The sequence below is a fragment of the Hylobates moloch genome, unplaced genomic scaffold (assembly GCF_009828535.3).
Source record: "Hylobates moloch isolate HMO894 unplaced genomic scaffold, HMol_V3 SCAFFOLD_12, whole genome shotgun sequence".
Classification (NCBI taxonomy): Eukaryota; Metazoa; Chordata; class Mammalia; order Primates; family Hylobatidae; genus Hylobates; species Hylobates moloch.
The window spans coordinates 68,839,144-68,852,695 of NW_026652287.1; the positions used below are offsets into that span (position 1 = coordinate 68,839,144).

Sequence of the window (13,552 nt, forward strand, 5' to 3'; positions counted from 1 at the left end):
TATTGTTATTATTTTGAGACAGTCTCACTCTGTTGCCCAAGCTGGAGTGCAGTGGTGCAATCTCTGCTTACTGCAACCTCCGCCTCCTGGGTTCAAGAGATTCTCATGCTTGTAATCCCGAGTAGCTGGGATTACGGGCGCCCGCCACCATGCCTGGCTAATTTTTGTATTTTTAGTAGAGATGGGGTTTCACCATGTTGGCCAGGCTGGTCTTGAACTCCTGACCTCAGGTGATCCACCCACCTTGGCCTCCCAAAGTGCTGGGATTACAGGTGTGAGGCACTGCACCCGGCCCAGTGGCTAATTTTTTAAAAAATTGTTCATAGAGACAGGGTTTCACCATGTTGGCCAGGCTGGTCTCAAACTCCTGACCTCAAGTGATCCGCTTGCCTCGGCCTCCCAAAGTGCTGGGATATAGGTGTGAACCATCGTGCCCGGCCCTAAACAATAATTATTTAAAAAATAAAAAATGGTAGTCAAAAATCTCTAATACCAAGACATCTTCAAGCCTAGTTTCATCAAACCTGCAATGAACAGATAATTCTAGTTTTATACAAACTGTTTTGGAGAATAGAAAAAGCTACTCGACTCATTTTATAACACCATTAAAACCTTGATCTCAAAACTGAACAAGAGTATATAAGAAAAGTACAATATAGACCAATCTCTAAAACCCACACAAAAAAGCCCTAATTTAAAAAGATCAGTATAAAGGGTTCCTTATTGGAGTTTTACTGCAACCAGATGTGTTTTGGTGACCATACCATGTAATACCCTATTTCTTTGGGAAGCAGCCTCCCTCAATGACATCTAATCCGAATCCATAATCTTTCAGCTCTTTTAGTTAGTTAGTCAGTTTGTTTGTTTTTTTGAGACGGAGTTTCGCTCTTTCGCCCAGGCTGGAGTGCAGTGGCACGATCTTGGCTCATTGCAACCTCTGCCTCCCGGGTTCATGCAATTCTCCTGCCTCAGCCTCCTGAGTAGCTGGGATTACAGGCACCCGCCACCACGCCTGGCTAATTTTTGTATTTTTAGTAGAAACGGGGTTTCACCATGTTGGCCAGGCTGGTCTCGAACTCCTGACCTCAGATGATCCGCCCGCCTCGGCCTCTCAAAGTGCTGGGATTACTGGCGTCAGCCACCGCACTTGGCAGTTCTTTTTTTTTTTTTTTCTTTGAGATAGAGTCTCGCTGTGTCGCCCAGGCTGGAGTGCAGTGGCACGATCTGGGCTTACTGCAAGCTCCGCCTCCCGGGTTTATGCCATTCTCCTGCCTCAGCCTCCAGAGTAGCTGGGACTACAGGCGCCCACTACCACGCCTGGCTAATTTTTTTGTATTTTTTTAGTAGAGACGGGGTTTCACCGTGTTAGCCAGGATGGTCTCGATCTCCTGACCTCGTGATCCACGCTCCTCAGCCTCCCAAAGTGCTGGGATGACAGGTGTGAGCCACCACGCCCAGCCAGTTCTTTTAGTTTTTAAAGCAGTCTCATTTCAGTTATTAATTCTGACTTCTTCATTTTGAAACTTCAAATAATATTTGGTTCAAAGCTTTCCTCCTCTTACCAGAGCAGGCTGGACCTGTGGCCCTGGTGACCTGGAATTGGAAATGGGGGTGTGGGATGTAGGGCATAGGTCTTCTTGTCACATCCCATTCTGTCTTCCTGATTATTACTTGTGGTACTCAGAATTCCAATGACTCCCAGTGACCTTGCCTATGGATGATCCCCTCCCCTTTAAGTGTGGGAGGAACCTGTGAATATGAGGAGATATCACTCTCATCATTCTGTTACATTACATGGCAAAAGGGAGATGATCTGGGTTGGTCTCATCAAATCACATGAGCCTTTAAAGTCAGAGTTTTTTTCTGGCCGATAGCAGGAGAGTAAGTCAGGTTAGAAGCACAAGGGCGACTCAACACCCTGTTGCTGGCTTGAAGATGGAGGGGAGTGTGTGGCAAGGAATGCAGGAAGCCTTCAGGAGCTGAGAGTGGTCCTCACTGCTAGCAAGAAAAAGGGGACTACTGTCCTACAACCACAAGGAACTGAATTTGGCTGACAATTTGAATAAGCTAGAAAGCAGGTTCTTCCCTAGATCCTCTAGCTAAGAGCCCAAGCTGGCCCACACCTTGATTTATGCTTTATGACACCTGGAGCAGAGGAACCAGGTGAGCCTACCTGGATTTCTGATATATGGACTGTGAGCTAATAATTTGTGTTGCTTTAAGCTACTACATTTATGGTAATTTGTTACACAGCCATAGAAAACCACACATGACTCCTGCCATCCCAATATCAGTTGGGGTGGCAAGGAGGAAGGAGAGGAAAATTACATTTCTTTACATAATTGCCCTTCAAAATTAGTTGCCCTTTTATTAGCAGGACATAACTGTGGTTCATTGTATGAACAACCTCAACTAGATGATGGGAAACATTTCTGTCCCTTTCTGTTGGTTGTCCCAGTTTCTCTGATTATTACCAATTGACCATCAGTTCCCTCCATCTGGCAGGTGTCCAAATGATATTTCTCCAGAAAGACTCGTGGCATGGTCCTGGTAGGAAGTTGAGCAGGGGTATATGAATGAAGCTCAACTTCTTTCTCCCTAGTCCAGCACATTCTACCAATAGATATTCTGTCTTTTGCTTCCAGGGTTCTATTACCCAGGTAGTGGCCATTTTAGGAGTTACCAGCAGAACCACTTATACTCCTTCCATCTTCTCCAGGAACCACTTAATCTGGGGGAAACTCCAGCAACCTTTCCACCTCAAAGAGTGGGGATGCTGTTCAACTTCACTACCTTTCTTCTGCCAGCTGAGTGGCTCTGTAACTTTCAGACAAGATATGATCACAGATCTCAGATTTAGGTCAGCTGGGAGATTATAAACTCTTCGTTCCACCAAAAGATGACTTCTATTATTCCTGGTCCTTTCTTAAAACTCTCAAACGTGGCTGGGTGCAGTGGCCCACGCTTATAATCCCAGCACTTTGGGAGGCTGAGGCGGGTGGATCACCTGAGGTCAGGAGTTCACGACCAGCCTGACTAACATGGTGAAACATGTCTCTACTAAATACAAAAAATTAGCTGGGTCTGGTGGCACATGCCTGTAATCTGAGCTACTTGGGAGGCTAAGACTGGAGAATCACTTGTACCTGGGAGGCAGAGGTTGCAGTGAGCCGAGATCAAGCCATTGCACTCCAGCCTGGGCAATAAAAGCAAAACTCCGTCTCAAAACAAACAAACAAACAAACAAAAACTCTCAATGGTAAAAGTTATCAAACCAGTTCAGCCTGTGTTGCCTCTGTGGGAACCAGAGTCTCAGGCCAAGAATTGGGCCTTATTTGAACTTAGCTTTAGAAAATTGAGCATTCTTAACAGGGCAACATTCCTTCTAAAATCTCTGAAATATTTGTTATCTTCTAAGAGCAGGAACTCAATTATGCTCCCATATCATTGTGTAATATTTTTCCTCTTAAAAATTCCGTTCATAAATGTCCAAAAAAAGAGATCTATTGTAACTAAGTAGAATTTTATCTGAGTAAAACAAGGAAGGTTAATATTAGAAATTATCAATATAATCTCACCACATAGACAGAATAAAGGAGAAAAGCCACAGGGTCATTTCTAGATGCATAAAAAAGCAATGTATAAAACTGAACACTTATTCATACTTTTTTATAACCTCAAAAAACCAGGAATAGAAGGAAACTTTTATGTAATAAAGAGCATCTACCTAAAATTTACAGCAAACATCACATTTTAAAAGCATTTTTACTAATGTCATGAATAAGATGAGGCTGCCCACTATCATTGCTACTATTCCATTCTAATGGTTGTAAGAAAATGAAAAAGAGGTTTAAGGAAGAGACAAGTTAGTGACTTTTGCAAACGATATTATTAACATAGAAAATCCAAGAGCATCTACTGAAAAACTAATAGTACTGTATAATAAAACAAAATGCAGCCTGTAATCCCAGCACTTTGGGAGGCCGAGGTAGGTGGATCATGAGGTCAGGAGTTTGAGACCAGCCTGGCCAACATGGTGAAACCCCATCTCTAGTAAAAATATAAAAATTAGCCAGGTGTGGTGGCATGCACCTGTAGTGCCAGCTACTTAGGAGGCTAAGGCAGAAGAATCCTTTGAACCAGGGAGGCAGACACTGCAGTGGGCCGAGATTGTGCCACTGCACTCCCGTCTGGGTGACAGAGTGAGACTCCGTCTCAAAAAACAAAACAAAACAGAAAGAACAAAAAGGCAGTATTGCTGGCTGGCTATAAGATCAAAACACAAAAATGAGTAATTGTTTCATATGTCAGCAATAACCAAATAGAAAATAAAATTTTAGGGCGGGGCATGGTGGCTCATGCCTGTAATCCCAGCACTTTGGGAGGCCGAGGTGGGCGGATCATGAGGTCAGGAGATCGAGACCATCCTGGCTAACACAGTGAAACCCCGTCTCTACTAAAAATACAAAAAAATTAGCCGGGCGTGGTGGCAGGCGCCTGTAGTCCCAGCTACTCCGGAGGCTGAGGCAGGAGAATGGCATGAACCCGGGAGGCGGAGCTTACAGTGAGCCGAGATCGCACCACTGCACTCCAGCCTGGGTGACAGAGCGAAACTCCATCTCAAAAAAAAGAAAAGAAAATTTTAAAAGGTGTAATTTAAAAGCAGCAATAAAACTTATAAAGCACTTCAGAAAAAAGCCAGCCAAACATGCAACAGCTTTAAGGAGGAAACGATAAAGCATTATTAAAGGATGTTAAGAGAGACCTAAAAAATGGAGTGATATATCATGTTCTTATCTGGGAAGAATTCATACTGAAAAGAAGTCAAATTAGTCTAACAATCCAATGCAACCAAAAGCAAAATCCCAGGAGGATTCTTTTTGTGAATTAGACAAACTGGTTCTAAAAGTTAATATCCAGGAAGAGCCAAAACAATACTGAAAAAGATAAGGAGAGCTTTTCCTGTTATATTGAAACTTACTCTAAGGTTTACTATTCTATTGCCCAGTAAGTCCTCTTACAGGTATGCAGCCTACTGTCCGTGTTGTTTATGGATTCATAAATTTACAGTGAATGTATAAAACACAGACTTAGTGGACAGGCATCAAATTGATCATTATCAAGAGAAGGGAGGGGAATGGGATAAAGAATAACAGTGAAATTTTAATTTTTTAAGCAATGTTTCATTAAAAAAATATATTTAGGCCAGGCTCAGTGGCTCACACCTGTAATCCTAGCATTTTGGGAGGCCAAGGCAGGTGGATTGCTTGAGGTCAGGAGTTTGAGACCAGCCTGGCCAACATGGTAAAACCCCATCTCTACTAAAAATACTAAAAATTAGCCAGGCATGGTGGTACAATCTTGGCTCACTGCACTCCAGTGTGGGCGACAGAGCAAGACTCTGTTTCAAAAATAAATAAATAAATAATGCAAAAAATATGTTTGATGCAGGAATGACAAATGTGAATTCTGGGTAGTGGTTTCTTTTTTTCTTTTTTTTTTCTTCAGAGCAGAAGAACTTGAGGTGGTGGTTTCTTTTGTTGAATATTAATTGTTCTGTGAATGTTTCTGCATGTTTCAGTCAAACAAAAAGTTGATTAATTTTCAAAGTAAAAACAAAAAGTCTTTGTATTCACTATTTGCTGGGATTTTGCTTTTTATTTTTTACTTTATTTATTTATTTATTTTTTGAGATAGAGTCTCGCTCTCACTCTGTCTCCCAGGCTGGAGCGCAGTGGCATGATCTCTGCCTCCCAGGTTTAAGCAATTCTCCTGCCTCAGCCTCTGGAGTAGCTGGGATTACAGGTGTGCACCACCATACCCGGCTAATTTTTTGTATTTTTAGTAGAGACAGGGTTTCACAATGCTAGGCAGGCTGGTCTCGAACTCCTGGCCTCAGGTGATGCACCCGCCTCACCCTCCCAAAGTGCTGGGATTACATACAGGCGTGAGCCACCATGCTCGGCCTATTTTTTACTTTTTTATTTTCCAGGACAGAGTCTTGCTCTGCTGCCCAGGCTCGAGTGCAGTGGCGCGATCTCGGCTCACTGCAACATCTGCCTCCCAGGTTCAAGCGATTCTGCTACCGCAGCCTCCCAAGCAGCTGAGATTACAGGCTTGCACCACCATGCCTGCCCAATTTTTGTATTTTTAGCAGGAATGGGGTTTCACATGCTGGTCTCCTGACCTTCAGTGATCTGCCTGTCTTGGCCTCCCAAAGTACTGGGATTACAGGCGTGAGCCACTGTGTCCGGCCCGGATTTTGCTTTTTAAACAACACTACTCAGTTCCAGATGTTTGGAAAGACATATGGAATTTGAACTACTTCTGTAATTTTAGATAGTCTCATAAATATTGTGAAACTCAGCATTCTAAACACGGTTTCTGAGCTAAATCTTGTTTAATTTTCACCATGCTTTAAAGATTAGTTGTGGCCAGGCACAGTGGCTCACGCCTGTAATCCCAGCACTTTGGGAGGTTGAGACGGGTGGATCACCTGAGGCCAGGAGTTCGAGACCAGCCTGGCCAACGTGGTGAAATCCTGTCTCTACTAAAAATACAAAAATTAGCCGGGTATGGTGGCACAAGCTTGTAATCCCAGCTACTCGGGAGGCTGAGGCAGGAGAATCACTTGAACCGGGGAGGTGGAGGCTGCAGTGAGCTGAGATCATGCCACTGCACTCCAACCTGGGTGACAGAGTGAGACTCTGTCTCAAAAAAAAAAAAAAAAGAAAGACAAAAGATTAGTTATGACTAATAAATACAAGTACGAAGTGGCCCTTGGGTCAAGATAAGTCTATTGTAGACTTTTTTTTTTCCTTGGGACATGGTCTCACTCTATCACATAGGCTGGAGTGCAGTGGCAGGATCACACCACAACCTATCCGGGCTCAAGCCATCCTCCCAGCTCTGGCTCCCAAGTAGCTAGGACTATAGGTGAGTGCCACCATGCCTGGCTAATTTTTTTGCAATTTGTAGAGACAGGGTTTCGCCATGTTGCTCAGGCTGGTCTCAAACTCTTGGCCTCAATAGATCCTCCAGCCTTGGCCTCCCACAGTGCTGGGATTACAGGTGTGAGCCTTGTTTGCAGAGTTTATGTCCCAAAGAATATAAAGTCACTCAAAGTATCTCAGCCTCTTGGAACACCTCTTGGGTATCAAGAACAACGCTACTAAAAATAAGCAGTTTGCCTCTAGAGAAACTTCAAGTAAGCACAACAAAGGGCAAAGTGACACAAGATAACTGTGGAATGCAAGCAAACAGCAGCAGCTGGTCTGTATTTTTTTAAATGGCAAAGTCACAAACAATAGCAACTGCTTTTAGAGCAGACAGTTTGCTTTATTTTTTTTCAAATGGAACTCACTTTTTAAGTGATGACATGCACTTGGGGGTGGGTAGGTGTGAATTCATTTGTGTTTTGAAATTCCAAATTAATGAGCATGATAAACCGCTATTGCTGGCCCTGTCTGACTCTCTAATTGGTGGGTTCCCCCCAACCTTCTCCTAACCCCCACCCTTTCCCTTTCCATTGACTTGGGACAGTCCTTGTCGAAGTGCCAATCACAGTGGGAAGGAGGAGAAGGGGGGAGGTCACAGTGCATGGGGTTCAAGGTCACAGTGGGCGGAGCAACGGGGATCACCAGGCAAGTAAGTCAGGTTCCCGCTGCTCAAGTCCAGCTGTCTGCCACGGCAGTGCAACCCTTGGCGGACGACCCAGGACGCGTTGACGCGGCAGTCGCGCCATCTCTTCTTGCCTGCATTTATCTGCGCTGTTTGAAGCCGTGTGACCCATCAGGACCCAGAGGCTGTCTGATCACATTATTGGGCTGCCTGCTGTCTTCAGGTTAGGAAATCCTGGTTGGCCTGAAGGGAAGATCAGAGGAACGCCTATGGAGGATGGGTTTCTCCTGCTTCTCCTCGGGGCCGGCGCTGCCCAGGATCCACTTCCCGGCCTCGGTGTACTCGGCCTCCCACTGTGCCAGGGACTTGACTGGAAGGGCGGGCCTGCTAGCGGACTTGGGGCTGCTGACCACACCGTTGCTGGTGGGCCTCTTGAGGATGCGGACCTGTGGAGGGGGTCCCGGGGGAAAACTATCGTCCTGAATCACAATGGGCACTTTGGGAGATTTGGATTTCCTGCTCTTTTTCTGTGGGATCTTCAGTTTTTTTTCCAGACATCTATTTCCCCACTGTCTGCCGCCTCCTCCCAGCTCTCAGCGACCTCCTCATATTCCATGTTACTCGCCACTTTCCAGATCGCTTGCTTTCTTATTTCCACATTTTCTCTGACTTTTGCAGTATTCAATATTATTACTTGATTCTGATTTTTCAGACATCACTATATGGTCCTTGGCTTTTTGGTCGTTCCTCTCATTCTTTTGCTGTTTCAAGCTCTGTTCCCAGCCTAAGCTTTTTACCACTGAATTCTGTTCTGTGACGCATCACTTAAAACTAACCCAACTTTTCATTCCCTCCAGACTTTTTTTGGTAAGCAGTATCATTATGCTTTAGGTGGACACTGAGTCATACTGCTGTGGTAGCGCTGGTACACGTAGTTTTGAATACCAGGTTCTTGAGTGAATCCTTTTTGCTTCTCTCTCTCTCCCACTCCCGCTTCTCCCTTCTGCCTTCATTTCTGACCCTTCTTTTCTGGTTCCATTAGAAAAGGACTAATCTTACCAGTTCTGACTTTTTTTTCTGCTCTAATAATTTTGTCAAGAGAATTTTTTCAAAGCACAAGGCCAATGAGAAGGGGGAAAGTCGGTCCAGAAGGCAGCTGGCCCGACTATTCTGAGTTTCAATCTACTGTTGGTGGTCCTGTTAAAATAGAGTTTGAAGCAAATCACCTGTTTTTACGCTCCTAATGTCTACTCTGTCGAAAGCCCAAATTTCCTTGCTTGGCATTTAAGGAGACTCCAAGTTCTTAAAACTTCTTGACTTTCATGCAAGTCAAACGGATTTATTTATTGTATCTCAAACAGTCCTCTTATATTTTCGTTTCTGTATTTTTTGATAGTTTTCTCGTGCCTGGAATACTCTGCTTTTATTTAAGTCTCACCATCTTTCAAGACACAAAATATGTGTGATCTCTGAGGCCTTTGTGAACTGCCCCAGCATTTACTAAGCAATTCTGTCTCTGAACTTTTATAGCACAAACCCATTCGTTCACTTGATATTTAACAAATATCAACCTCTATCATTTATCTTTTTTTTTTCTTTCTTCTGAGATGGAGTCTTGCTCTGTCACTCAGGCTGGACTGCAGTGGCGCGATCTCTGCTCACTGCAACCTCTGCCTTCCAGGATCAAGCGATTCTTCTGCCTCAGCCTCCCAAGTGGCTAGGATTACAGGCGCCCGCCACGGCCCCCGGCTAATTTTTGTATTTTTAGTAGAGACAAGGGTTCACCATCTTGGCCAGGCTGGTCTCGAACTCCTAACCTCGTGATCCGCCCACCTCAGCCTCCCAAAGTGCTGGGATTACAAGCGTGAGCCACCGTGTGCAACCTATCACTTATCTTTTTTCATGCTTACATTTTCTCACTGCTTGAGATTTTCTTTCATCCAGGGTCAAGCACTAAGTCTATTAGAAACCCCACTGTATTTGATCTGATGAAGATGAGATTATCTTTTTAAAAGCCACATATTAAATCTCTTAAGTTAATAATATTGGCAATCAACTTAAATCAACTGAGTGACCACTATGTTTAAGGAAGTTTCCTTTCTGGTAGGCTGGGAAGCGGGAGAAGGGAAGGATATAACTTTATATTTAAAAAAAGCTGCAGAAGGGTAGGATATAACTTTATAAAAAAAGGTCCTTGTTCACAAGGAGCTAATTACTTACTGGCCAGAGAAGAAAGGTGTTCCTTCTTTGCAATGGCTGTGTTTTTGGGTTTAGCTAACTCAATTCTTTATGTCCTCAATTTATGAGACCGCATCGAAAACGTTTTTGCCACATCTCTGTGGGCAAGTAGGTGAGTCAGAATGACTGCATAATATATAAATATATATTTTAATGATAATGAATGTGTAGATTAACAAACCCAAACTTTTTTTTTTTTTTTTTGGAGAGTCTTGCCCTGTCGCCCAGGCTGGAGTGCAGTGGCATGATCTCGGCTCACTGCAGCCTCCCCCTCCTGGGTTCACGGGATTGTCCTGCCTCAGCCTCCCGAGTAGCTGGGATTACAGGTGACCGCCACCACGCCCGGCTAATTTTTGTAGTTTTTAGTAGAGACGGCGTTTCCCACGTTGGCCAGGTTGGTCTTGAACTCCTGACCTCAAGTGATCCACCCGCCTCGGCCTACCCAAAGTGATGGGATACAAGCGTGAGCCACCGCGCCCAGCCAAACCCAAACATTCTAAAAGCGCAGAGTAACCGCTCCCCTCCCCACCAACGGTAACCAGCGTCTTCGTTCTCCAACCAGAACAGCTGTATGCACCGGTGTATAAGCCTGCCTTAAGTGCTATTTTTAGTCTTTTTAAAAAACAGGCCTTAAAATAACTCATTTGTGTACAACTCCAGCGGCTGGTGGAGTGGGCTTAATATATTAAACAGCTGTTAATTTTTGGTTTCTTTTTGGTAACAGCGACACGGAGATCCGCATTTGTCGCAGTTTCCACCGCGGGCGGGAAGTGTAAACACAAGAAATACAAACATAGCGCAACGGCTAAAGGAGTGTCACAGCGCCAAACCTGGCTGGCTCCGCGCCGGGCCGAGCCCCACCCGCTCAGCTCGCGGCCAAGACCCCCACCCCGCCTCAGAGCCCGCCGCGCCCGCGGGGCAACACCCCCTACTCCATTATCCCGGAGGCGGTGCGGCCGAGCCCCGGACCCAATTGGCGGAAGCGGGGCCAGTTGTGTGCGCGCGCACAAATGCCCGGATGCGCCGCGACGACCCGCGCGCTCCCCTCGGGCGGTAGGGGGCGCGCACCGAGGCACCGCGGCAAGCTTGGCTGCTTGTGGGGCCTGTGCGGCCCTGTGTGTCGGGAAGATGGAGCAAGAAGCCGAGCCCGAGGGGTGGCCCCAACCCTTCTGACCGAGATCCTGCTGCTTTCGCAGCCAGGAGCACCGTCCCTCCCCGGATTAGTGCGTTCGAGCGCCCAGTGCCCTGGCCCTGAGAGTGGAATGGTCCCCGAGGCCCAGGGCGTCGTGCTTCCGCGCGCCCCGTGAAGGAAACTGGGGAGTCTAGAGGGACCCCCGACTCCAAGAGCGAAAACCCCGGATGGTGAGGAGCAGGTACCGGCCCGGCAGCGAGCGGTCACTTTTGGGTCTGGGCTCTGACGGTATCCCCTCTATCGCTGGTTCCCAGCCACTGCCCGCTCGCAGCCTTTGTGCGGTTCGTGGCGGGGGGCGCGGGGCGCGGGGCACGGGTCACGTTGCTTTGCAGAGGTTTCGTTGGCCTGGGGCTAGGCAGTCGCCGCCAGGGAGGAGGGCGGGATTTCGGACGGCTCTCGCGGCGGTGGGGGTGGGGGTGGTTCGTAGGTCTCCGCGGGAGTCCAGGGTAAAGGTCACGTGGGCTGGGGGCTGCGGGGCCGCTTCGGCGCGGGGGGTCCAGATGATCGCAGGTGCCTGTCGGGTCACTAGTGTGAACGCTGCGCGTAGTCTGGGCGGGATTGGGCCGGTTCAGTGGGCAGGTTGACTCAGCTTTTCCTCTTGAGCTGGTCAAGTTCAGACACGTTCCGAAACTGCAGTAAAAGGAGTTAAGTCCTGACTTGTCTCCAGCTGGGGCTATTTAAACCATGCATTTTCCCAGCTGTGTTCAGTGGCGATTGGCGGGTAGACCTGTGGGCACGGACGCACACCACTGTTTCTCTACTGATCCAGGTAAGCACCAACGTGCTTGTAGCTTTAGTTTTAACTGTTGTTTATGTTCCTTATATATGATGTATTTTCCACAGATGTTTCATGATTTCCAGTTTTCATCGTGTCTTTTTTTTTCCTTCTTGTAGGCAAATGTGCAATACCAACATGTCTGTTCCTACTGATGGTGCTGTAACCACCTCACAGATTCCAGCTTCGGAACAAGAGACCCTGGTTAGTATTTTTGTCTCGTGTAACTTTTAAGAATAATTTATTTTATGAAGTGATAAACTATATTTCATATACCTCAATTGTAGCATGGCTCTGTAAATGAAATTGTATGTGCATAGCTTAAAGTGTGCTACCTCTGGTGTAACTGCGTGGAGTTAAAAACTGTTAAGAACTGGTCAGTATTTTCTTAGCCATTTGCCACATTTGCTTTAAAAATTAGTTCCATTACATTGTTAAGCGTGGTTGAAGTTGTGTTTGTTACGTGACTGATTTTTTTTCCTTTTTGACCTCCCAGTATTTAATTTTAAAAAATGGTTTCTAAAAGTCACAAAAATTATTCGTGCTTGTTTTAAAGATTTTTGTTATTAGAGAAATTTTAAAGTAAAACCTGAAAATTCCTGTCTTTTTGCTCCATGTTTCCTTTTAGATTTTTTGTGTGCATACCCACATATATTTACATTTGAATTTAAATCTATGTTATTGTCTTATTTGTTGTACTAACAAGATGAAACTATAGTTCTGTGACTTGCATCCTTGTCAATAAAGTCTACAGAATTCTTTTAAATGGCTGCATAGTATTCCACAGCATGAGTATACCATTTTAAAAATTATTTATGCCTTTACTGATAGCTTTTTAAAAATTGCCTCCTGTTTTTGAGTATTACAGATAGTGCTGCTTTGTACATGCATCCCGTGTGACTATTTCTGTAAGAAAGATTTTATAGAATTATAGGCTGGGCGCAGTGGCTCACCCCTGTAATCCCATCACTTTGGGAGGCCAAGGCAGGCCGATCACCTGAGATGAGGAGTTCGAGACTAGCCTGGCCAACATGGTGAAACCCTGTCTCTACTAAAAATACAAAAATTAGTTGGGCATGGTGGCGCGTGCCTATAATCCCAGCTGCTGAGGAGGCTGAGGCAGGAGAATCGCTTGAACCCGGGAGGCAGAGGTTGTGGTGAGCCAAGATTGTGCCATTTCACTCCAGCCTGGGCAATAAAGCGAAACTCCGTCTAAAAAAAAAAAAAAGAAAAAAAGATTTTATAGAATTAGAACTCCTGAGTTCTCAATTTTACTCATATTTGATTGCTACTGGTAACTTGCTCACCAAAAGGCTCTAACAGTTTCACTCCTGCCAATACTGAATATTACCAATATTTAATTATTATTATTATTTTTTGAGGCGGAGTCTTGTTCTGACTCCCAGGCTGGAGTGCAGTGGTGCAATCTCGGCTCACTGCAAGCTCTATCCCCTGGGTTCACGCCATTCCCCTGCCTCAGCCTCCCGAGTAGCTGGGACTACAGGCGCCCGCCACCACGCCTGGCTAATTTTTTGTATTTTTAGTAGAGACGGGGTTTCACCATGTTAGCCAGGATGGTCTCGATCCCCTGACCTCGTGATCCGCCTGCCTCGGCCTCCCAAAGTGCTGGGATTACAGGTGTGAGTCACTGCGCCCGGCCTCTTTTATTATTATTACTATTTTTTTGATAAAAGGTACTGTGCCATTGTTTAAATTCATTTTTCTCT

At 45.6% G+C, this 13,552-nt stretch overlaps 2 protein-coding genes across 6 annotated transcripts in view; one reads left to right on the top strand and one right to left on the bottom strand.

Annotated features, from left to right (window-relative positions):
* Positions 1 to 7,393: 7,393 nt before the first annotated feature.
* LOC116478987 (SUZ domain-containing protein 1) lies at positions 7,394 to 9,156 on the bottom strand. The gene is given in 2 exon segments (XM_032761832.2): positions 7,394 to 8,176; positions 8,179 to 9,156. Coding segments are annotated over 2 exon segments (474 nt in total). The 5' UTR covers positions 8,237 to 9,156; the 3' UTR covers positions 7,394 to 7,760.
* A 1,756-nt stretch (positions 9,157 to 10,912) lies between these two features.
* The window catches only part of MDM2 (MDM2 proto-oncogene), a 54,011-nt gene continuing 51,371 nt past the window's right edge, over positions 10,913 to 13,552 (top strand). For 2 of the 5 annotated variants that reach the window (XR_009209195.1, XM_032170701.2), the window contains exons 1-2: positions 10,913 to 11,231; positions 11,945 to 12,029. Coding sequence is in view for 4 of the 5 variants with exons in the window: in XM_032170701.2 (XP_032026592.1) it covers positions 11,218 to 11,231; positions 11,945 to 12,029 (99 nt within the window). In the remaining variant the exon portion in view is untranslated. Of the gene's footprint in view, positions 11,232 to 11,653; positions 11,820 to 11,944; positions 12,030 to 13,552 lie in introns of all 5 variants that reach the window. The other 3 variants (XM_058426095.1, XM_058426094.1, XM_058426096.1) reach the window with 3 other exon arrangements.